Source organism: Bos taurus, chromosome 10, assembly GCF_002263795.3.
Source record: "Bos taurus isolate L1 Dominette 01449 registration number 42190680 breed Hereford chromosome 10, ARS-UCD2.0, whole genome shotgun sequence".
Lineage (NCBI taxonomy): Eukaryota > Metazoa > Chordata > Mammalia > Artiodactyla > Bovidae > Bos > Bos taurus.
The window spans coordinates 85,545,476-85,569,916 of NC_037337.1; the positions used below are offsets into that span (position 1 = coordinate 85,545,476).

The window sequence follows — 24,441 nt, forward strand, 5'->3', positions numbered from 1 at the left end:
AATAAACTGAAAATTGTGCTCTTAGAGTTGTCAGTGTGGTTCCTTAAATAATTAAGAAAGGTTGGAAGGCAGCAGGTTCGTATCATTAGGCTTCACCTGAGTAAGATTTGGTGGACTTTAAAAAATGTTATCTGCTTTTGATCGTTTGGTCATGTGTAATTTGTTCCTCATCCAAGGAATTTAACGATGGAAATAAACACTCATGACATAAAAACTCACCCCCTTTCTCAAGCTTTTTCTGTCTATCCATTTCCAAGCCCTCTGTATAATTAATTGTCCTCATCTCTGTTCCCTGGCCTACTCTTCATTGTATTATGATATGCAATGATAATGAGAAAAAGCTATATTTCCAGAAGAGCAGTTGGTGAAGTTTGCTTTTTATTATGAAGATTTTGCAAATGTTACTAAAGTAGTGAGAATGCTATAATGAATTCCACATACCCATCCCCAACTTCAGTCAGCTTTCTGCTATTCTTGTTTTATCTCTGCCCTCTTATATCACACTTTTGTTGTGGTTGTGTTGTTGGCTGGAGTATTTCAAAGCAAATCCTAGTGCCATGGCATTCATAAGTACTTTAGTATGTATCTCTAACCAAGAAGCCCTTTTAAAAACACAATTATTATACTAAACAAAATAAAATAATAATTCCTTAATAACATAATCCTTGTCCAATTTGGCTAAAACTGTTTTTCACAGTTGGTTTGTGTGAGTTGGTATCTGGAGAAGGTCTGCACATTTGCATTTGGTTGACATCAGACTTCAGCCTCTTAATCTTCTCTATAAATAGGCATGCTCTGTTCTTCTAGAGCTCCCCCAACCCCGCCAGTGCTGTTTAATTATTGAAGAAACTAGGTTGTTTGTATGGGAAGATCTCCTGCATTTTAAATTTGGATGATTTTTATCCTAGTGGTAGCATTTCACGCTTTCCTGTTTTCCCCCCAAATTTCATGCAGTCTAGTGGAGTTAGAGAATAAAGTGATTTTGGAATCAGTCTTTTTGGAAAGAATGGTTCATACATGTACTTGCTATTGCTGCATATCAGAAAGCATAAGACCTTCATTTGTTCCAGTTTCAATGAGGATCATTGGGTTTAGGTGGTGTACATCTGATCTCTTTCATAATAAAAGTGATAATTATCAGTAGCAGCTATTTGGTTTTCCTGAAATATAGTCCAGAGAGGAAAGGCAAGAAAAAAAGATTGGTTTTTCCCCCCTTTTACTTACTGATTTTCAGAACATAAGATGAGTTGAAATAACTAAGGACTTTTAAGAAACATCATAGGTATTTATATTTAATATTATTTCTAACTACTATAATTATTATTCTTTCTGACAGTCAGAACTGTCCCATCTTTAGTTAGTGGACACCCCTTTTTGTTGACTCCTGTGTTGTTTGACGTGACTCCAGTAATCTTTGGTAACTTCTTTCCTTTCAGCATGTCAAGATATTCTGTGTTCATTTACTTCTTCAGACTTAGAATCTCATCCATATCTCCAAGTAACCTTGGTTCCTTTTAGTAGAAATCTAAGTATTAAGAGTATTCGTTAGTACTGAACTGTCAGGCTTCTGGTCCTTTTCCATGGACAGAGTTTGTAAACGAGTGTTGTTGTTTGTTTTTTTTTTTTTTTCAAGAAAAGAAGTTGTATTCGTACCAATATGCCTAGTTCAAATTAAAAATGTTTAAGGGTATTAATTGATTTTTAAAAATTTTAATTTTTCTGAAGTATGGTCAATTTCAGAGAAGGCAATGGCACCCCACTCCAGTACTCTTGCTTGGAAAATCCCATGGACGGAGGAGCCTGGTAGGCTGCAGTCCATGGGGTCTCTAGGAGTCGGACACGACTGGGTGACTTCACTTTCACTTTTTACTTTCATGCATCGGAGGAGGAAATGGCAACCCACTCCAGTGTTCTTGCCTGGAGAATCCCAGGGACAGGGGAGCCTGGTGGGCTGCCGTCTATGGGGTCGCACAGAGTCGGACACGACTGAAGTGACTTAGCATAGCATAGCATGGTCGATTTACAGTGTGTTAGTTTCAAGTGTATAGCGAAGCGATTCAGTTATACTTTCTTTTGTAGATTCTTGTTTCATTTATAACATTTTTGATTTTGATTTTTTTGAAATGTGCGGGCTTCTCATTGCGGTGGCTTCTCTTGTTGCAGAGCACGGGCTCTAGGGCGTGTCGTCTTAGTAGTTGTGGCTCCGAGGTGCTAGAACACAGCTCAGTAGTTGTGGTGCACAGGCTTAGTTGCTCCGTAGCATGTCGGATCTTCCTGGATCAAGGATTGAACCCATGTCTCCTGCATTGGCAGGTGGATTCTTTACTACTGAGCCGCCAGATCAGTTCAGTTCAATTCAGTTGCTCAGTCATGTCTGACTCTTTGCGACTCCATGAATCGCGGCACGCCAGGCCTCCCTGTCCATCACCAACTCCCGGAGTTCACTCAGACTCATGTCCATCGAGTCCGTGATGCCATCCAGCTGTCTCATCCTCTGTCGTCCCCTTCTCCTCCTGCCCCCAATCCTTCCCAGCATCAGAGTCTTTTCCAGTGAGTCAACTCTTCGCATGAGGTGGTCAAAGTACTGGAGTTTCAGCTTTAGCATCATTCCTTCCGAAGAAATCCCAGGGCTGATCTCCTTCAGAATGGACTGGTTGGATCTCCCTGCAGTCCTTGGGGCTCTCAAGAGTCTTCTCCAACACCACAGTTCAAAAGCATCAATTCTTTGGCGCTCAGCCTTCTTCACAGTCCAACTCTCACATCCATACATGACCACTGGAAAAACCATAGCCTTGACTAGACGGACCTTTGTTGGCAAAGTAATGTCTCTGCTTTTGAATATGCTATCTAGGTTGGTCATAACTTTCCTTCCAAGGAGTAAGCGTCTTTTAATTTCATGGCTGCAGTCACCATCTGCAGTGATTGTGGAGCCCAGAAAAATAAAGTCTACCACTGTTTCCACTGTTTCCCCATCTATTTCCCATGAAGTGATGGAACGAGATGCCATGATCTTCGTTTTCTGAATGTTGAGCTTTAAGCCAACTTTTTCACTCTCCACTTTCACCTTCATCAAGAGGCTTTTTAGTTCCTCTTCACTTTCTGCCATAAGGGTGGTGTCATCTGCATATCTGAGGTTATTGATATTTCTCCCAGCAATCTTGATTCCAGCGTGTGCTTCTTTCAGCCCAGCATTTCTCGTGATGTACTCTGCATATACAAGATGGGTCAGGGCCAGACCCATCTAATTCCAAAGCCAGACAAGAGAAATCCTTCCTACTGTATACATTGTCTCTCTTTACCAGAAGGAAAGCAGAGAACACAAAGTTAACATTGTAAATGGTTTAGTCTCTTGTTTTAACCTGGCAGAAATACAGTGTTTTATCTTTTTTTTTTTTTTTTTCTGTTTACATTTACTACTGAATGACTACAAATACATGTAATCAAAATACATGTGCTTATTTTCTGTGGGAATATTTTTTATGTAAGAAAATAGAAAAACATGTCTTCTTATCTAAGTTAAGTAAAACAATTTCAATATCTGTTTTTATTGTTTTCAATTTAATTATGGTTCTCTGTTTAAAATACTGTAGCAAAAATATCCCCCAGATATTTCTAGCCTATTAAAATGATGCCCCTTCTAAGTATCCTATTTATTTATTTAACAAATATTTGTTAAAATCTATATTCAGGGTATTTTATAGTGTATATTTGAAATAACTTCACTAAATGAAATAACCAAAACATGCAAGGTTTTGTAAATAGCCATTAAATTTTAGGGGGAAATTTTTTTCTTGTGCCAGCACTTACTGAGCACCTAAATGTACCATCTTAAGTCTTACAACAACTGACTCAGGTAGGTAGTAAACCCCCATTTTACAGATGAAGTAACTGAGGCATAGAGAGGCTACATAATTTACCTGAGATCACTATCTAATAAGTGATAGATTCAGACCTAAAGTTCAAATCCTTTGCTATCGTAAGTTTTTCTATATCATATATAATATATTAAAAAGTCCTATCAAACAACAAGAAAGTACGGAAATATATTTTTCCTTGCTGGTGAGTTAAGTCCATACTACCGTCCTATGAACCATGCGTGAAGATACATAGACATTTTCTTTGCTGTCTTAAACCAAAACTATCTGCAGTTAAAACTCAAGATTCTAATTTTACAAACAAGGCCACCTCTAACAAAATTAAAATAAAATTACATTATCCCCTGGCTTAAAGAAGAATTCTCCAGTAACTATAGAAGTGCTTGTGGTGTGAAGAGAGCATCTTAAATCTCCATGTAAGTCATACACAAAGTGTTATTGCAGTGAAAAAATAGTGGCGTGAATAATACCTGCTCACAGCCCAAGACACTTGTGTGTATCTTGGACCTCAGTGTTTGTTGGATTTTGCAATTTCATGAGCAAGATTTGTATTTTTGTAAAGTTCTATATTTCTGTGTGTCCCACTTGATGTCACATCTGTATTCTCAGATTGTAGCGTTCCATTAAAAAATATAAATAATCTCAGCCCCTCCTCCCTCCTCCCCCTCCCCCCACACTCATTTTGTATAATATGGTAATGATATCACCGTAGCAGTAATTACGGGTCATCTTCATTTCTTTCATCTCTGCCTGTTCTGATGGCTTCATTCCTTTGACGGAAAAGATTTGGCTCTGGGTGCTATGATTATTTTGTTAAGCGTTATTCGAATAGACAGGAGTGAGAGAAATTAATCAATCCAAATGCAATTAGCATCATGTTTAACCCAGTGATGGACGTCTCAAGGTGAAACAGCTAGGGGAGTTTCAGACATTATTATTCAATCCGGTGGTTCTTATCTAAATTATAATCAAGAGAGGTTTTTATTGGCCTCGCAGTGTGAAGATGTAACTCTTTCCCTGGCCTGGGGGTCAGTAAGACTGGGGCCTGCATCCTCTGTAGATGTTTGCTACTGCCAGCACCCTGAGGTGGGGATGAGTAGGAAAGTTGTCTTAATGAACAAGTCCTTTGAAATTTATCTATGCTGGGATCCTGGTCTGAATTTCCTGGGAGTGGGATATTGCCTGTGAATAAATTACTCTAACTTGGGGCAAAATATTTTGTGTCCTGATGAAGTCACTTTGACTAGTCACTCTTTCTTAACCTTGCGTGATGGATCATTATTGCTGTACTTACTTTATGAATGAGGAAATTAAGGCTGTGTGAATCTACTAGCCTTTGGTCATAGTGTTTCACCACAATCTATATTAAGTACAGGCCCTGAAGTGTGAATGTTCTGTGAACATTTATGAGCATTTAATAAAAGTTTGCCCCAAGAATATTGATCCATTGCTTTGATCTCATTGCCTTTCGCTCAGCTGAGTTCGCCCTTGAAAAGGGAACCAAGTGAAATAGGCCTCTGGGCCCTCTGGAGAGGAAACATACCACAGACAAGAAGTTGTTAGGTCTCATTTCTTGAACATAGATCTTTGGGGTCGCTTGTTGTTTTGGTTTGTTTTTTAGTAGGGAGAAGAATGATAAAAAGGATTGAATATTTGAAATCTTGTCTTGTTTTGCTTTTGAAAGAGGGCAGGACAGGGAGAGTTGATGGAGAAACACAGGCTTTTGCTTGAATACATTTTTCAAATACCTGACAATTAAGATTCTTCTGCTTTCAATCTTCAGGCATCATGGCTGACACTTCCCGTATTTTATGTTCCTGCTTGATGTTTTATATTCTGAGAATATATCTGTTGGCTGGATATTTCTGTCTTTTTTTTCCTCCATTGTGAAAAGCCATTAAAATTATTTTCCATATTGGAACTATCCAAATGCGTTTACCTGTATGTTGAGTCCTGGTTTTTTTTTTTATATTACTTCTTAGATAAAACAGTCTCTGGAAATGACCCTTACTATGAGTTGAAAAAAAAAATGTTTGACATAAAATTATCTTTTTCTGAATTCAGTGGAGAGAAGACTCTTCTTAGCCAAGCCACCCTTTTCGGAAGAAAAAGTCCTGTTGGAGAGACAGAACACTCTATAGAAACAGAATCTGGAAAATGTGCCCCCAAAAGGATTTTTTGAGAATTCTTAGGATGAAGATTTTCATAGTCAATGATAAGTTTGGTCACAGAGGTAGCACCCAGGCTATTCTTTCCTTAGATATGTATTTCATTGTCCTTTTGAAATGCTTATGCCCAGGGAATTTTAAGCAAAGGCCTCTGTCTGCTTTCAAACACTGCTTTTATATAGAGAAAAGAAAGATTTCTACCACGTACTCTTACGTGGGTTGACTCTCCCATGAGTTGATTGAGGGTGGTCTGTGGCCCTTATTACAATTATACCACTTTCTGAGGGCCACCAGTGTTCTAATGAGGTCCCAGGAGCCCTTCTCACCCAGGGACTTCATGCCCAGTTCATAGCACCTTCTGTTCTTGACAGTGGCCCCAGCCCCTTCTGCTCTCACATCAGAGGCATTATAAAGTACTTAGTCCTTGACTTGAATTATCGATCACTTAGTGGTAGGTTTTGTGCGGAGGTCTGACTGGAGCATGGTGAGGTATCTCACCTCGCAGCCTGCTCGGGCACTGCTCTGCTGTATGCCGGCTCTATGCCAGAGTGACGGGAAACCCTTCCCTCCCCGTTCCTATGAGAGAGACATCGGCTCTATGAATCCCAGTGGTTTCCTTTGTTCTCCTCTGATGTACCAAGATACCTGTGAACTGCTGGCTAGCTGTCTCCAAGGCCTCTTCTCATTTATGTGACTTTTCCCTCATACCTAGAACCTTGTAGGTTGGGTCTCTACGTGACTAAGCTGTTCATCCACCGCCTTCATGCTTCTCTCCTGCACAGTGCACACTGATGACTACCAGGTCCCTCTTCATTGTTAGAACACTTTCAACCAAAAGATATTTGTTAAAGAAAAGTCAAAACTGTAATCAAAACAAATGGCACATCATTTCCACAAAGTGTCTTCTATAAATCTAGTTAAATAGATAACCATTTAACACATGGATTTAAACCAAACTAACTAGGGTTTTATGTGCTCCTTTTTGCTAGAAGGAGCTGCTCGTACAGTTAAGGAAGGTTGCTGCCCCAACTAGTACCCAGGTTTGAGCCTCCAGAATAAACCTGTTACACAAATGCAAGACAGTCGTGTTTCCCTTCATGTTTGAGATCTTTTAAAAAATAAATAGTTTATCCCCTTTTTGCCACTCCTGGTGCTGCTTGTATGCTCAGTTGGGGCTGACCTGGTACCTCTTTTGTGACATGGCAGCTAAGGATGCCATTGTTTCTTGTGGCCGATGGATGCCCAAGGAAGGAGTCATCATATTAATGAAAACCAAGAACAGTCATCGTGTTAATTTGAAGGTGGCAGGGCAGGACAGTTCTGTGGCACACAGATAAAGCATATACCACTTAGTTAACTAATGAAGGTTTACTGTGAAAGATAGGGTTTGTCAATCAGGTAGATTAGATTCCGATTTAATGGGCAGCCAATTCATGAAGCAGATGCACTGTAAGAGCAAAATAACTTACTGGGATATGAAAGACAAGAGCTGAATGAGCACGCCGCTGATGAGGAGGGGCACTGTCACAGAACCGGAATTCGGCCGCATTTGTTGTCAATCAAAACATAACATTGGTCATTTAGGGTTTTTTTGTTTTAAAGGAATATGCTCATGTACATCACCAGTTACTTGAAGTGCATAAAGAAGTGAGAAAGGAGTACACGAAAGAACAGAAAAATCCATGCTGTACTAGCCAAGATGCAGTCGGTGTTCCAGCAGCAGACAGGAGGTGTCTGCTTTGAAGGAACTTGCTCTTTACTCCAGAAGTCAGTTCCCTCAGACCAAGAGGACATGCTCAGTTTGTCTCTCCCACAACCTGACTACTACAGTATGGCTTTTTCTATTTTTTCCTGTATGCCTTCCTCACTCTTCACTGTACTTCAAGTAACTGGTGATGTAGATGAGCATATTACCCACCCCCTTTTAAAAAAGAAAACAACTAAATATAATGTTATGTTCTGATGGACAACAACTGGGGCAGAATTCTGGTTCTGTGACAGTCTTCCTCCTTTCCTCCATCAGTGGCGTGCTCATTCAGCCCTTGTCTTCCATATTCCAGTAAGTTATTTCGCTCTCACTGTTTAACAGAAAACAAACAAAAATCCTTGCATACAATTCTCCTGTTCAATTGGAGAATTTTTTTAATATTTTTCACTTTATCACTGTAAAACCTAAGGCGTTTTTTAACTTTTTTGTACATTAGCTGTTATGTGTAGGGCAATCTGTCTTAAAGCAGGGATAAATTGCTCTAAGAGAAATGAATCCTTGATAATTTTCCCATTAAGCATCTTGTGGCTTAAATAAACTTCCTGTTTGACGTGAAAGAAAGAGTCATATAGTAGCTAGCATTTACCAAATGCCTGTGTGACCCTTGTATTAACCCCACCTTGAACAGATGAGGAGTTTGAAACACAGAGAGATGACTCTGGCAACTTGCCTGCAGTGGTTCAGGCTCAGTATGGGAGCTGGGATTTTGAATCTGAGCCTGGCTAATGCTAAAAACCCTGCTCTTGGGAATTCCTTGGCAGTCCAATGGTTAGGACTCCACGCTTACACTGCTGGGAGCCTGGGTTCAGTCCCTGGTTGGGGAACTAGTCCCGAAAGCTGCATGGTGCGGCCAAAAAATTAAAAAAAAATAAAAGCCCTGCTCTTTTCACAACATTATGCTGTCTCCTTTGTTTCCTGGCCACTCATATTAGAGTCTCCTGAACAGTCTGTTGTTGCTCTTCAGGATGTGAGAGAACCACTGAAAAGTAACTCTCCTCCACCTGACTAATATTTTTAATTATATTGAGACACAGAAATATTTAAAATAGTTTGCATTAGAACTGAAAACCAAATGCTATGAGTTTCTTCCATTTCATTAAAAGTTACTTAATCTTTCGATTGTCTCCTGTCTTAAAGCCAAGCAGAATTTTATCAGGCAATTGCCTCAAAGTTATAATCTGGAAAATCTTTCCGTAATGAAACCCATATGTCATGGGCGAAAGGTGCAGAGCCCTGGCAGAGAGGGCTGGTCTCATGAGAGCTTGTGCACCCAATCTCGTTAACCAGGGTGCCTCTGGTAATCCCTCATCCCCTCACCAGTGAGAAATCAATCTGTACCACTGAAATCTTTTTCAACCAGCCACCAGAAAATTTACTGCAGAGAAGGCAGTTTGGGGATAGTCATTGTGGAAAGGGAGCCAGAGGCAAGGCTGAGTGTAGGCTGGAGGAATTGGAGAGTCTAAAGAAGAGATTACATTCAAGCACACACCACCTTCACCGCAAGCAGGATGGAGTCCTCCCTTCAGCCCTGACCTCTCTAACGTGTACCCAGGTATTTACAACTGCCATGAACCTGACAGCCCTAGGGAACCTGTGAAGGGGTACTAGAACCAGCATCAACCTGAAAGTTGATTTTAGTTTATCCGTTTGTTGTCTTTAAATGTGTACACGTTGTCCCCCTGTCTCTCACTCCGTAGCAGTTCTCATGTTCACCCTTTGGTGAGAGTCTTGATTGCGGCTTTCTCGGTTTTTGGTCTGTGCCCAGCCTAGCAGGGCCCGTAAATCACAGCTTGATGTGGAGGTCGTGCTTCTCTTCTGCACGGCATACACTGTGGTGGCTGAGCACCAATGGATCCCCCTTGGCTTAGTGATTACACTGTGGTAGCAGTGTTGCCCTTCTGTTGAGTCTTAGAATCCTAGAGAATTAATCCGGAACTAGAAGATAGTTAAGAAATGGTGTTGACTCCAGATAAAACTCTCTAGCAATTTTATTGTCCCCAGGACGGTCTTCTGACACATTGTGGGGAAAAAAGAACCAGGAGAGAAGGCAGAAATCAGAATTGCCAAGCTGAGGAGCATAGAATCTTACCCTGACTATTAATGCAAGGATTATACTGAGAAGAAGGGATGGAACTAGGCAGGAGGATGTAGAAATACCTTCGTCTCCTCTGTCAGCAAGCTGTCGTCTTCTCTAAAGGTTTTTCCCCAACGAGATTTGAGATCCTTGGTGGGAGTTTTTTAGTAAAATATATTTACATATAAAACCGTACTGGAAGGTGTGTGGGGGTGTGTGTGTGTGTGTAGAAGAGGAATACGGAATAGTAGCAGAAGGCTGTCTCTACTCCTAATGGGATTTTGTAGCAGCATGTGCGAGTTTGTTTCAGAAGTCAAAAATGAACAGATGTTGGTATAAATTACCTCTGTGTCTGATGTCTTGCAAATTAAAAGCGCGGTTGGCATCACTAAACAATTTCACTAGGTTTGGGGGGTGCAGTTAGCGGGCGGTGATTACTGTAGCAGGTCGGTAAGAATCTTCATGATGCAGTAGAACAGGAGAGCCAAGGATAGAGAGATGAGGAATAAAACCAGGGGTATATGAATTAATCAGAGATGTTAACATCGCTGATGACAAGTGAACAGGAGGGCACGTGCTCTGGAGCAGCCGCTGACCTGCAGCAATTTCTCTGTGCACAGAAAGGGGTTGGTGCTTAGGATGTGATTTATAGGGTACAGCCCTCTTTTAGGGAGCAGCTATGTCAGGAATTCGTATATCTCCTATATAGGACCAGCGAGTAGGAAAACTTTCTCCCCTCCCATGTAGAAGATGATGTCTTTTGAATTACTTCTACTTTTACGGTGGTTTTGCTGCAGCTCTGTGTACTTAGATTAGGTTGAAGGGGGAGGAATGATTGAGTAGAAAGGGGGTTGTTAAAAAGGATTGGTTAGATTCAAGGAGAGCTTGCCACTGAGAGACTTTGGAATATCCGTTTATTTCTCTTTTTAAATCCTTTTGATCCCTCGAATAGATTGGATTTTGTAAAATTTTAGGTCTTAAAATATTGGTCATTTTCCCATTTGGGGAAAAAACAGTAAAGAATTGGGTTATATGAAGTGCAAGAGGCAGAAATAATTAGTAAAGTCAGTACAATGCTCTTAGCCCAGGATTTTTGGAACAAGGCTCAGTTCTACCCACTGAGTTTTTTTTATTACCCAAGTCTGATTTCTAAAGCACCTGCTTCTAGCCATGCTGCAGGCTCATTGGATACTGTGTTTAAAGTCATTAGTAAGCACTGGAGAATAGACAGAAAACCTATCCAAGGAGGAATAAATGATGAGACCCACTCTGAACAAAAGTATAAGTAGTCATTTCCTATAGGATCAGGCTGAGGGGAAGATTCCAAGAATTGGGATGTTTGAGATTGCTAGTCTGCCTTATCACAATCCACTCACTTATTCACTCAGGAAATACTGCGTACAAGGGAAGCAGCAGACTACCAACTTCCTCTGAAAGGTGATGTTTTAATAATGTTACCACTGCACTAAGCATGATCATGGCTGAATACCCAAGAGGGCAGAGCAGGTGGCATTAATCTGCTACTCATTTTACGGATGAGGAAACTGAGGCTCAGAGATCCTACCCAACTCAAGGTGTCACCCAGCTGACAAATACTAGAGTTGGAACTTAATTCAGAGCCTGTATTCTCTGAAAGAAGTCCATGCTGCCTCCCCTGGTCAAGAAAACACTTGTTTGGATTTCTCCTAGAGTAGTTAGTCCTGTGCCTGGATCTATCCATAAATCTGGTATTACTTTCATCAAGGGAAATGACTTTCCTGCCAAACAAGGTAAATTTTAAAAGACTCCCACAGTGTAGAGAGTGGAGCAGTGAGGGTCACCAACAAGTCTTACTGTTTGTCTGTGGAAGGGAAGGAAACTGACTACTGTGTGCCCACTTGGTTCCAGTTCTTTTGTGTATCATCATTCATCTAGCCAGCATTTATCAGCAGATACTGAGTTCAGTGCTGTGCTAGGTGCTGGCCATATAAACAATAGTAAAATACCACCTCTGCCCTCAGTTCTTACATTTCCATGAAAGAAGACAATCACATCAACAAGTAATTGCAAGTCTTGTAGGAACTTTGTATGTATGGAGTTTGGCATAAGCCCACTGAAGGAATGGTCAGTTTGATTTTGGCCAGGGTAGGGTTGTGGGTATATGAGATAAAACCCAGGACTGGGGCTTCCATTCCTAGTTAATGGGATTTCCTTTTCCTTTGTTGGAGCTTTGAACTTGTGAAAGATAGGGAATGAGTAGACTACAGTTACCTAAAACTTTCCAGTAGTTACAAAGTTTGTACTGTTTTCTTTCTTTCTTGTAGAACTAAACCGAGAACAATTCAATATGGGTGGTAGGGGTGGGAAGTGGGCACCCGTCATCTGGCACCATTTGCTCTGCTGGGAAGGAAAACACAGAGCCTAGGGTGAAGGTCCTTCTCATCCCAGCAGGTGCCTCCCTAGTCATCTCCTTTGGCCAAGATGGAGACATGTCCCTGGGAAGCCAGGGGCACCGCAGCCTGCTGTGTGTCCACCGTGTGGTTCCAGACTTCTGGACTCCAGCTATAGAAAACTTTCAGCACTGTTACATCCATCCAAGAGACATAAAAAGAGGATCCATTTAAGAGACATAGGGATAAGGATGAAGGGGGTTATGCCACATATGATTTTTGAGAATTTGCTTGACCGAGCTAAAACTGGGGGCTTCTAAAGTGGGTCTTGTAATTGAGAAATGTTTTACTTTGATTTTCAGAGCCTCATATGTAGGAAAGTAGCTGTATAAACCCTCTTGTAACTACAGCATTCAAAGATTGATGGTGCTGCAAGTCAGAGAAAGACACATAAACCTTGCCTGGCTATATTAAATATCTAAGGACTGACAATGCCAAGAGAGAGAAGACCAAAGCTCTATAAACCCTACTTTATTACTCCATCCACAGATGAACTGCACTGAGGGAATATAAACCCTGTTATATTACAGTGTCCAGGGACTACCACTCCTGAGAGATGGGGTAAATGATCTCTAATTTTGATTTGAGATTATAAATGTCCAGAGACCAACAATCTAGAAAAGACTGTGATCTTGGTTGGATTTTAGCTTCCAGAAGCAAACCTCCTGAGACAGTGAACATGAGTCTTAGGTTACATTCTTGAGGGAGAGAGGGATTTGGGGGGAGCTCCCTGGTGATTTTTTTAAAAGGGTAAATGATAAAGATTTCCCCAGTTGGCCTGCACCTTATAGTAATTACCAACTTCAGGACAGTGTTGGTAATTACTATAGTTGTCAAGAGTGCTTTGTGTTTCCTTCTTTTTGGAGCTTAGTAGGGATGGAATCTGTTAGGATAGCAACTTTGTATACAATTTATGTCAATGTGCATTCTCAAATTAAGCCTTCCTGTGAACCCTTTTTCAGAGTTTAGGTGTTCATTGATCTTTCATGTACTTTGTGATTCCAGCCAGAGAGATGACAAGGGGGAAGTTCCTCAACATTCTAGAGAAGCCCAAGAAGTAGCAGCTGCTTGTGGACAGGATGTCCTGGGGCCCGGAACCATGCTTCCTTCCCAGTGCAGCTCTGAAGATGCACACCTCACTGCTTCCTGACCAGAGGCCAGAGGGTGCACTCCAGAATTCACCCTCTCCCCTGCTTCTGGCACTCTGCACCTCTGAGGACGTTCGGCAGCAAGAGAAGAATCTGCTCTACCCAAGGATCGGTGCAGTGATTCCATCAGCTTCCAGACTTTGACCGTCTCAACCTCGGATGCTGGTGACACCAGAGAGCATATCATTCTTAAAGGTCAAAGTCCTGCTTTCTCGTTTCCAGAAGTGATTCAGGAGCTCCAGGATCTTACAGTTGATTTGATTCAGTGATGGCAAAGTCAGTTGAGACATGTTGATTGGACGAGTTCCTTTGAATCGTACTTCATCTCTTAGGAAGTATTTATGATGCTAGGAGACCAGAGGCCAATTAGATTCTGGACCAGTTAGATTCAGGTCAGGGTACAGTTTGACCTGCAAACCCACCAATGTATACTAGGTTCCAGGAATCCCCAGCTAGAGAAATGCTTTTGAAATTCTACACCTCTCATGATAGTCGCATCCCCCAATGCCTTCTGTTCCCTACCTCCAACGGCCCCCCATGTGTCTGACTCCAGAGAGTGGGATCCCTGTGTACCAACTCCCTCCTGGGATTAGCTTGTACAGTGAAAGGCGCATGCAGGGTTGCATTGGGTTCTAGATATCAAGACTAGCTTAAAGATGATGGAAAGGACTTTTGAGTTCTGCTTAATCTGTTGCAGATTCAAGTGAGAAAGTAGGTATGGCCTGAAAGATAGAAGGGGATTGAGTGCAGAAGTTCCCATTTGATTAAAAACTAGAAATTGTAATTGACCTTAAGGGAATGTGCTATGGAATGGTGGCAATATTTTGCTTGCCCCGCTATCCCATCTCATAGCACAGATTAGATAGTTCACTCATATAACAGAAATACACACACACACACACACACACAGAAGAGAAAGAATTTCTTGACTCTACAATTCTTATGGAGCTCTTTGTCCACTATCTATGTTACGACCTGAAAATCTAGCCCATGTTTAAAATTGATTGTAAGTATTCTCCTTATTTTGTCTTGTAAGTTAGCCCCCAGCTTCTGTTATTTTGAGAAGTTCATGGGGTTTCCTAAACCTTATGAAAAGAAGGTCCATGTGGCAGTAGTGTGTTAGTGTTTAGACACTAGGGATGTTGTGGTCAAGGTCTGATGCGGAGTGTCTGGCTAGGGTACAGCACTGCTCAGTTGAACAGCTGGTCCGTTAGCCGTTTCCTGACACTTCTGCCTTGTTTCCCGTGCTAGAAGTAAGGCTGGGTTTTTCTTTCATTTGCTTCCTTTGACCATCCATGCAATTTTACTTATTGATCAGGGTGGGTGGAATTTAACACAAGACATTAAAAGAGAGTATGAGAAGGCAAACATTCTGTTTGGATGCGATATATAAGGTTAGGCTAGAGAGGTTTTGATTTTAAGTAAAGCTTATCATTGACATTCCTTTATCTTAAATACGGTTAAAGAATGTAAAAGATGGGGAGAGAGAAGGAAGGAGGGCTGTGCAAAAAAATAATGCCACAATGTCAGATTCTAACTTTGCTCTGTTTTTTGAGAATTGATGGTGTCAGGCACTTCTAAGTGCTTGAGGATATTGAGAAATAGATGGAGAACATGGGGGTACCTCCCTCAAACCAACTCCGGTCTGTAACCTGGTTTTGGGGTCTGCTTTGGCCTCTTCCTTTTACTGTCATCTTATCCACCAGCACTTAATATACGTAGATGTTTTAGAATTGCAATATTTATTGGTTTTGTATTTGCTGTCCTTAGAAATGTTATTGATGTATTTTTATATTGATAATATAAATTTATGTACAATGTGTGCATGTATGTATTTTAGGATGTTAGAGGATTGTACTTTGTATATGGTGGTTTCTGTGTCGTCATAATAAATATTTACGTTTTATTAGGAAAGTGAGTTTTTCCTCGAAAGGTCAACTTGCATATTTAAAGCACAGACCTCATCAGAAAGCACAGCTATAACAGCAGATGACCGACTGTCTTCCCTTTAATATCACGCTGGGCGATGTGGGGCTTTGTGATCATCTACCACATGGTCTCCAGCTACCAGCCACCCAACTCATTGTTTCATACCTCCCCTCGTCTGCTAATAAAGTCTAGACCCGTCCTCCTGGCATTTAAAACTCTCTACATGTAACCCTAAATAACCCTCCAGTTTGGTTTCCTTTCTCTCCAATATATGAAGTCTCTATCCCAGTTAATCTGAACAGTCCCCAGTTCCTCACTTACGTGCCTTTGTGGATGCCATTGAGTTCCTAGAAGCCTTGGATCCTTTTCCTGCCCATCAACCTGTTCTTCCTGTAAAACCCCATGATCCAACTGGGCATAATCCTTCCCCCTGCGTTCTCACAGCATTTATTTATACCACCCTTATGACTCTTATTACGACAGTCTACCTTATATTTCAGTGATCTGAGTACATATCTTAGTCCCCACTAATTTATCTGCTCCCCGAGATTGTGGCTGTCTCCCACACATCTAAGTTCTGCAGTGGCTTCTCTGAACTGGAGGTTCATGACCTGTTTGTTTGCATGCTTCCAGTTAAACATGACATATCAAAAGCAAATATTTCTCTGCCACCTGCCATAAACCCTTATTATACATTCCTTTACAACTCTGTTCAAAAACAGAAGTACCGATTTAACCAATACTACTGCTGTCACTCATTGATGGTTTACTGCTCCAGACCAGAGCATGCCCTTTTAGAGAAAACATTCCCTTTTAAGGAAAGCAAATTGCTTAGCATCATTGGTTAATCACTGATTCCCAATAATACATCTGGGTGGACAGTCAATTTCTCTGATCTAGAAAAGCAGGACTGGGTCTTCCCTGGTGGCTCAGTGGTAAAGAATCCACCTGCCAATACAGGAGACATGGGTGGGATCCCTGGTCTGTGAAGATAGCATATGCATCGGAGCAGCTAACACCGTGCACTGCAGCTGTTGAGCCTGTGTTCTAGAGCCTGGAAGCCGCAACCACTGAAGTCACCGCAATGAGAAGCCCTAGAACCGCAACTCAGAAGTAGCCCCTACTTGCCGCAACTAGAGAAAAGCCCACGCAGCAGTGGAAACCTAGCACAACTAAAATGCATGAAATTATTTTTTTTTAAAAAGAAAAGCACGGCTGATTGACTGACTGAAAAGATACAGCGTGACAAATATGTTGCTTTAAATCTTCAGAGACTATTTTTCTCATAAATGATTATTTGCCTACAGATTTGTTTTCCCTTTCCTTTCACTGTTCCAAACACCATCCATGCCTCGCATCTGTTGGCTGTGAGCAGAAGCATAGCATTGGTGCCTGGAGACACATTTTCAAATTCTTACTCTACTCTTTTCTCACCAAGAGTCTCATTGCTGCTTGCTCTCTTCAGTCTCTGAGGTTTCAGGCCTCAGCTGATTCGCTTGACTTTCTTTCCTTTGTTGGAGCAGTAGAAGTTCAAGGATATCAACTGCATTGATACCAAAATGCTGTAATTAATTTTTCTTTATCTCTTTGTAACCTATTTTCATTGTGTGTGTGTGTGTTTTTTAATGGACAGCTGCTAATTGCTCCTTGTTTTTGGCCCTCTGCCTTCTGAGCAGTACAAATGGAGCTGGTGAAAGTCTTTCCGTTGCCCCTGGGGCTTCTGCAGGGTATTTGGACTTCCATTGAGGCTTTATGATAAGGCCAAGAAATTGCATTTCCAGAGGGAGGCTCCAGTCTCTTCTGTTGCCAGCAGGATTCAGGCAATACGGGAAGGTAATGTGGAACAGGAAGGGAGGACACGGGCAGGGCCAAGGCGGATGGTCCCGGGGGGTCAGGTGACAGGGTTTCTTACCAGCTCTCAACTCCTGCACAAACTCCATCTCCAAGCATTTGGTTATGTTCTACAGTGTCTGTTTTTTTCCTTCTCTGAGAGCTACCGGACTACCTGGCCTTGCATGGGCTTCATTTCATACAAGGACCTTGTACCCTCCACCCCCAAAGAGTGGGCAATCAGTGGTTTCTCCTGGTGCGTGAAGCTCTGACTGGCCAGTAACTGACTTTTCCTATCTATTTAGGCTTCGGGGCACTTTAAGGATATGAACCTGACTCTGAAAGGCCATCAGCTTTCCCACCCTTTGCCCAAAACTTTCTTCCTGAGCAGGGCTGGTTGGGGGCTGCAGGTGGCACCAGGTGCATGGGGGAGGCTTCCGAGCGCTGGCAGAGCCTGTTAATTAGCACATGAACACCCCAATGCTCCATTAGCCAGGCCAGGCATTCGGAACCTTCCCCTCCTGTGGCCCCTTCCTCCTAATGAGAGCTGGAAGAAGGGCCCTCACAAAACACTGCCTCAGAATAATATTCCGCTTTGTCCCCACCAGTAACCAGGGCTGACAGGATCACTCTGTCCATTTCTCTTCTAATTAGCACAATTCCAGCATAGCCTGAGCCAGCAAACGGAGAAAAGCGATCAAAAGCGATCGGACAACCGTACCGAATCACAAACACAAAGAGGGCCATTCCCCGTAATTAGGTGAGACAATTCCTCAGTCTTTTCTCGGCTGGAGTTTGCCTCTAAGACTCTTGCTGTTTGGGTCCCAGCAACACAAGTTACATGTCTCCCTGGGACACTAATAAGCCCCAAATTGTCTTCCGCTTCACACAACTCTAGCCAGAAGACAGATGCGAGGGGAGGGGGCACAGAGAGGGGATAGGGGCTCTAAACGAGCAGCTGCCAGTTTCCCCAGCTCCAAGAAGCAGACACTGGGGCTTCACAGAGGGAGTTGGTTTGAGAGAACCGCCCTGGGTCCTGCCTAGTCCCTGAACTGGGGTCTCAAGCACTGAGAACTCCTGACCCTCAGGTGATGCCCATACTGCCCTGTTTATTCCCCACCTTCTGCCTTTGGTCCCCATTTGGGCTTCTCATCCCTTCTCATTGGTGGCCTCATGGGCAGCTATAACTATGGCACCGTTCCCAGAACGCCGAAGCCTTATGCAACTTAGTCACCATCTCAAGGACAGCAAACCCTCAGAGTGCATGTGGATTCCACTCTCAGCTCATGACCTGGAAGGGGCCTTCCCTTCCAGCAACCATCTCCTGTTCCCCCACTCCCGCCCGCTATCCCCATTATCTCTGGTGGAAGATCCCTGAATTTTAAAACAGAAAAGTGGCCCGTCGGCTGCCAGGGCAGGAAGCCACGACTGGCTATACTCCATGTGGCTCAGAGGTTGGCCATTTAATAAACAGAAACAGTTCCCCCAGGATTGCAGCCCATTACAGGGATTACTGGGGGGTGATACAGCCATGAACTTGGTCAGGGACAAAGGAATGTGGGGCAGAGTGGCAGTTGGAATCTCAATTAAACTCAAGCTCTGAGCTGAGTTGGACTCACATACGTTTTCATCTTTATCCTGCCCTCTGCTTTCTGTTTTGATCTATATTTCATGCTTCTGAAAGTGACCTCCAAAACCAGAAAACATTCAATTATCTAGAATCCAAGGAGCCAGAAAACTCAAAGAATCAAAGTTGCTTTGTTGTGTTTCCCCATTGTCGCTATCCCAGACATAAGAGGTAATGAGATGATTTGACTATTTAACTTTTGAGAGATGTCAAAGGATTGATCCAGATTTGTTCAGTCCCCTATAGTTTCTTTGGCTATAAACAGAACTGAGAACAGCATCTGGCACATAATAGATACTTAATAATCTGTTGAAGGAATGATCTGCTATGATGCTCAGTGTTCATAGCCTTGTTGCTGGTCTAAAGAGCTTGGATTTGAGAGAGGAAGGATGAGCTTGTCAAGTCACTTCTCTCTGAGCCTCAATGTCCTCGGGACCGCTTCCATTTTAAAGAAGCAGGCTAGGGTACTCTTTCTGCCCCCTTCTGATGCCTATGTCAGAAGCTTTCTCTATCTCCTTTATACTTTAATAAAACTTTATTACACACACAAAAAAAATAAAGAAGCAGGCTAGCGTCATGGATAAGGGCAAGACCTGGATGTCAGGACACCTGGGTCCAAGTCTTATTTCTGCTATCTGCTGGCTATGTCACTTTGGGTAAATTGCTTAAGCTCTCTGTGTTTCCATTTACTCATTTATGTAATGGGTCCAATGCACCTAACTCCTTGGGTTACTGTGGAGACTAAATTAGTACTTGTGAGTATTTAGAACAGTGTGTGGCACATCTTATGTTTAATTTTTTTATTATACCTAATTTTTTTTATTAGATGTTAGAAATTGATCATCCTGGGACTTCCCTGGTGGTCCACTGGCTAAGATTCCTTGCTCCCAATGCAGGGGGCCCTGGGTTCAATCCCGGGTTGGGGAACTAGATCCCGCATGCCACCACCAAGAGTTCACATCCCACAGCTAAGCAACTAAGATCTGGCACAACCAAATAAATACTTAAAAAAAAAAAAAAAGTGATCATTCTTGCAGGGAAAATATGATTACTTTTGATTACCTTGAATAGCCAGTTAAGCTGCTTCTCAACTCTTTGGGAGAATAGATGGTTCACCAGAGAGGTTCACCTCTCCTGCTCCCATCCTTCAGCTCTCTGAATCAGCCTGCGCCAGCGTGTTCCTCAGGAGATACCACTGTTGACTGCACAGACAGTGGCCCCTGAGGACCAGATGTTGCCGATGAGCAAGGGAGGGGAGGGTATTCTTTGTGGCGCTGGCAGATTTCCGAGCTGATGCTGAGCTTGGCACAAGCCCTGAGTCCCATGTCTCACTAGGGTTGGTGGTCTGAACATAGGCTAAGCAGCCGTGGGATTCTAGTCACTGCACAGGAATGCTCCTCCCCATTCTGCTCTGTCCTTGTCACCTCTGCCCTCATCCTACCGCCCTTTCTCCAGAGGCTCCCTGCCCAGAGCTGAGCGAGGTCCTCTTGGGCCTGAGCTCCCCAGCAGCCTCTGAAAGTCCATAGAGAGCAAACAGCCTGGCCTGACTGCACGGCCCGAGGCCTCCAGGTCAAGCAGGGCTAAAGGTCACATCCCAGGGCCTTCCCAGATGCAGGCAAGCTGGCCCAAGCTAGCGGCTCCACACAAAGGAGCAGCTGAGAGGAGTCAAGTTGGAAAAGTCAGTGACTCGAGACTGAGTGGAAATGAGAAGCCGCGGGCAGGGCCAGGAGGGTATCCAGGGGTCAGAACCCGAAGTGGTGTCTGAGGGACAGGGGGCGTGTGGGAAAGCAAGTCCCGAGAACGTCTTCCTTGGCTCCTGACCCCTTCCTTCTGTCTCTGCTGCCACTGCCTCCATCAACCTTAACTGCTGACTGTCACCAGCCTTGCTCACCCAAACCAGCTGGCCCGAAGTTCCCTCAAACCTGTCTCTATCAAGTATGTATGGTCTGTTCACATAGTGAACTAGTCGGCAGCCACTTAGTAGGTTTGCAAAGATGTTATGGTATCATGGGAGAAATGATTCATCCTAAGACGTGAAATAGCATGATATAAAATTAAAAATGTGGCATGATATCAAGTGTGTGGGGGAAGAAAATAGACCGAGGTTGGTAACAGTGCTTGCTGCCTGGTTGGAGGGTTATGGGTAATTTTCATTTTCTTCTCTGTTTTCCAAACTCCTTCCCAGAAGCTTGTACTGCTTCCATAATATAGGAAGGAAAAAAACCTCTAGAGCTGGGTTTGCAGAGTTTAAAATGCTCAGTTCATTAATGAGATTTCTTTATGGTACTTACATTAAATCTTGTTTTTGAAAATATCGATCTGTAAACCTCCAAGTATTTATTAGGCACCTATTGAGCATCCAGTCCTGCCCTAGACTGCCCACTCCATCATGTAGAGTGTGTAGAACGACTTTTTCCCTAACAAGCCCTGTCCCATGACCTATCCCCTCTCATTACACCACAGAGCTTTTGCTTTCAAACAGAAAGGTCTTCACTCAATAGGTGTTTGACCAGAATTGCAAAATGATTCTTCAGTCCCTTCTTACACTGAGAAAACTACATCTGACCTAATTTTGTTGTAGACCCTTTAAGCTGAATTTTCCCATTTCTGGGACACACAAAACACTACTTCAGATGCTGTGTTTGTGAGGGTTTCATTCACTGCTTTCTTTCTGCTCACTTTCCTGTTCCCAATTGGGAGAGAACATAAAAAAAGATGATTTAGGAGTCAGAGGAGTAGGCGTGGGTCAGGACAGAGTCTGGAGTGATACCCATGTTCACAGCAGACCGAGGTACTGCTCCATCAAGAAAGGGAATGAAGTCTTTCTGCAAGCTGGGATCTGAGGGACTCAAGGGATGTATAGGAGGTGGTTCTCACCTTTATGGGCAGATGAGATTCAAAGTCATGGAATTGATGAAAGATGAAAGTGTCAGGGCCAGAGGACATAGAAAAATCGTAGAGAGGGACTTCCCTGATGGTCCATCCAGTAGCTAAGATTCCGTGCTCCAAAAACAGGGGGCCCAAACTCAATCCCTGGTCAAGGAACTAGATCCCACGTGCTGCAACAAAGATCAGAGATCCTGGGTGCTGCAACTAAGACCCAGCGAAGCCTAATTAACTAATTACCTTTTAAAAATCATGGAGAAGAACAGACTTTGTCCCTGAGGAATGACTCACTCATCCCAGCCTCTGGCAGCCGGACTGTACAAGCCCAGGCACCTGACTAAGCCTTGGAGGGTCCAAAGGAGTCTTGCTCCTCATTTTCCTTCAGCAGAAATAGATGTCATGATGAGAATGAAAAATGTTGTGCCTGCCACACCCACTCCCTCCTCCACTTTGCCGGTATGTACACTTGTCCATCCTGTTTCCCAAAAGAGGGGCTACTTTCTGTCTATCTCGGGATGCAAAACAAAGGGAAAATGTCAGCCACGTGCAGCCGTGAACCCTGCCTAAGTATTCCATTAGTGCTGGGGCTTTCAGCTGTGTGGGCCAGACCTGATAGCCCTCTGAGGGAGAGGAGGAGCACTCCAGAACAGACAGCTGAAGCCCTTGTTACAACGTGAGGATTGCAGGGCAGGCGACACTTCACAACATCACCAAAGATTGATGCAAATTGGTTTGGTTCTGACCCTGTCACACCAGGAAGGATAATGATTCTAGCAGCGCCGGGCAGGGGAGGGGCACGTGGTGGGGGCCGGGAGAATTGGTGTCTCACTCTGCATCTTCATTAATGATCTGAAAGACAGGGGTAAACAGCATGTTAATGAAACCTACAGATGATTGGTGTTACAAATCCCAGAGAGGACAGAGAAATAGCACAGCAAGACCCAGAGAGCTTAGAAATATGGGCAGGAGATTGTCAAATGAGATTCGCCCTAGGAAAATGAAAGTCGACATGTCAAGAAGGGATGATGAAGGCACCTCCGGGTGGGGGACCACAAACACGAAGAGCAGAGATGGGTGGGTGGCAGGGTCCGGTGGGCTGAGAGGGGATGAGGTCTGGGGTGTGCTGGGGAAACTGAGAAGCTGGCCTTGAGGACTCAGGAGATGGGTACCCTTGTGTGTTCCTGGCAGGACTGACTACAGCCAGAAGACAGGGGCCAACGCTGTGTGCAGCATGGGGGCCAGGCAGGTTGAGCTGTGTCCTCTCCTGTGTCTCCTGCAAGGCTGGGCTCTGACTTCACAGCCACGAGCTGTGCTTATTTGCACTCGTCACTGAGGCTAGCAATGCCATTCTGACCTGAATGATGACTGAAATGAGACAAGCCAAGACACATTTCCCACTTTGCCCAGAATGATTGGGAATAGGATATTCAGAGCAGAGGAAAGAAAAATTTCCCCCATCTTCAATTGTTTCCCATTCAATAAACACAGCTTAGAGGCATAATTCCCTTATATTAAGTACAAAAATCTTAAGGCTATATGCATACAATTCAATGAGTTTTTTTTTCCTCTTGAGCAAATCACTTAACCTCACCAAGTCTTCCTTTCCTCCCTCAAATGGGGTCACACAGAGTCGAACACGACTGAAGCGACTTAGCAGCAGCAGTTTTATATGTCACAGCTGTCTTGTGAAGATTAAATGAGATAGAAGAGGTAAGGCCTCTGGTACACAGTGAGCACTCAGATATTGGTGATTATTATTATTGTTTGTTACCCTCTAATTTTATTCCCTGAGTTTTACTCTTTACTGCCCAGAGAAATGATAAACTTTTTGAAGTCAGGGACTGTCTTAAATTTTTCTCCAGTGCATGGATACTGGGTGAAGCAATAAAACCTTCTTTGGGAGACTGAAATGCTAGAATCCTCTTATTGTTTTTCTTTTGCCCCGCTGCACAGCACGTGGGATCTTAGTTCCCCAACCAGGGATCAAACCTGTGCTCCCTGTACTGGAAGTGCAAGAGTCTTCACCACTGGACCGCCAGGGAAGTCCTAGAATTCTCGTTGAATAATTTTATTTTTACCCAACTCAGATTTACTTTCAGTGAAATCTCTTTCTTCAAAATGGAATAACCACCCCCCCAAAAAAGGAAAGAAACAAAAAACCAAAACCAAGTAAAATTCTGATATCACAGAGGTTTTTTGAGACAAAACATTCCCCATGAGATTGTGGTAACAACACATACAGTGTCTGGTGAAATTTTAAGCCAAAGGAAGAGATCCCAGGCTGATGATTAAGATTCCAATCGAGTTTGAACTAGGGTGGCTTAACCATCCAGTTCTCTTGGGACTCTGGGGTTTCCCAGGACATGGGACAGTCCTGCTAATGTGATGGTTGTTGACTCAAGTTTGAATCCAGGCTCTGCTTCTTGATAGGTTTGGAGCCTCAGGTAGGATTCTTAGCCTTGTTGAACTTGGTTTTCTCTCCAGTTAAAGGGGGAACAAATTGTTGGAAGGATCAAATGGGGTACATTTGATAGTATTAGCAATGTGTTTGATGCATAATAAAAGCCCGGTAAAAGTTGACATAAACAGTCAGAATATGTGTAAATATAGTTTAAAATAGGCACAAACAAATCTACGATGGTAGAAATCAAAAGAGTGGTTACTCATGTCAAGAGCTAAAGGGAGGCTTCTGCAAGGCTGGAAACAT

At 43.0% G+C, this 24,441-nt stretch overlaps 1 protein-coding gene across 6 annotated transcripts in view; it reads left to right on the plus strand.

Moving 5' to 3' along the window:
* LIN52 (lin-52 DREAM MuvB core complex component) overlaps window positions 1-15,376 on the plus strand; it is a 112,711-nt gene extending 97,335 nt beyond the window's left edge. For 5 of the 6 annotated variants that reach the window (XM_059890672.1, NM_001102316.1, XM_024997866.2 and 2 more), the window contains 1 exon segment: window positions 13,320-15,376. Coding sequence is in view for 4 of the 6 variants with exons in the window: in NM_001102316.1 (NP_001095786.1) it covers window positions 13,320-13,375 (56 nt within the window). In the remaining 2 variants the exon portion in view is untranslated. 6 annotated transcript variants of the gene reach the window in all.
* The last annotated feature ends 9,065 nt before the right edge of the window (window positions 15,377-24,441 follow it).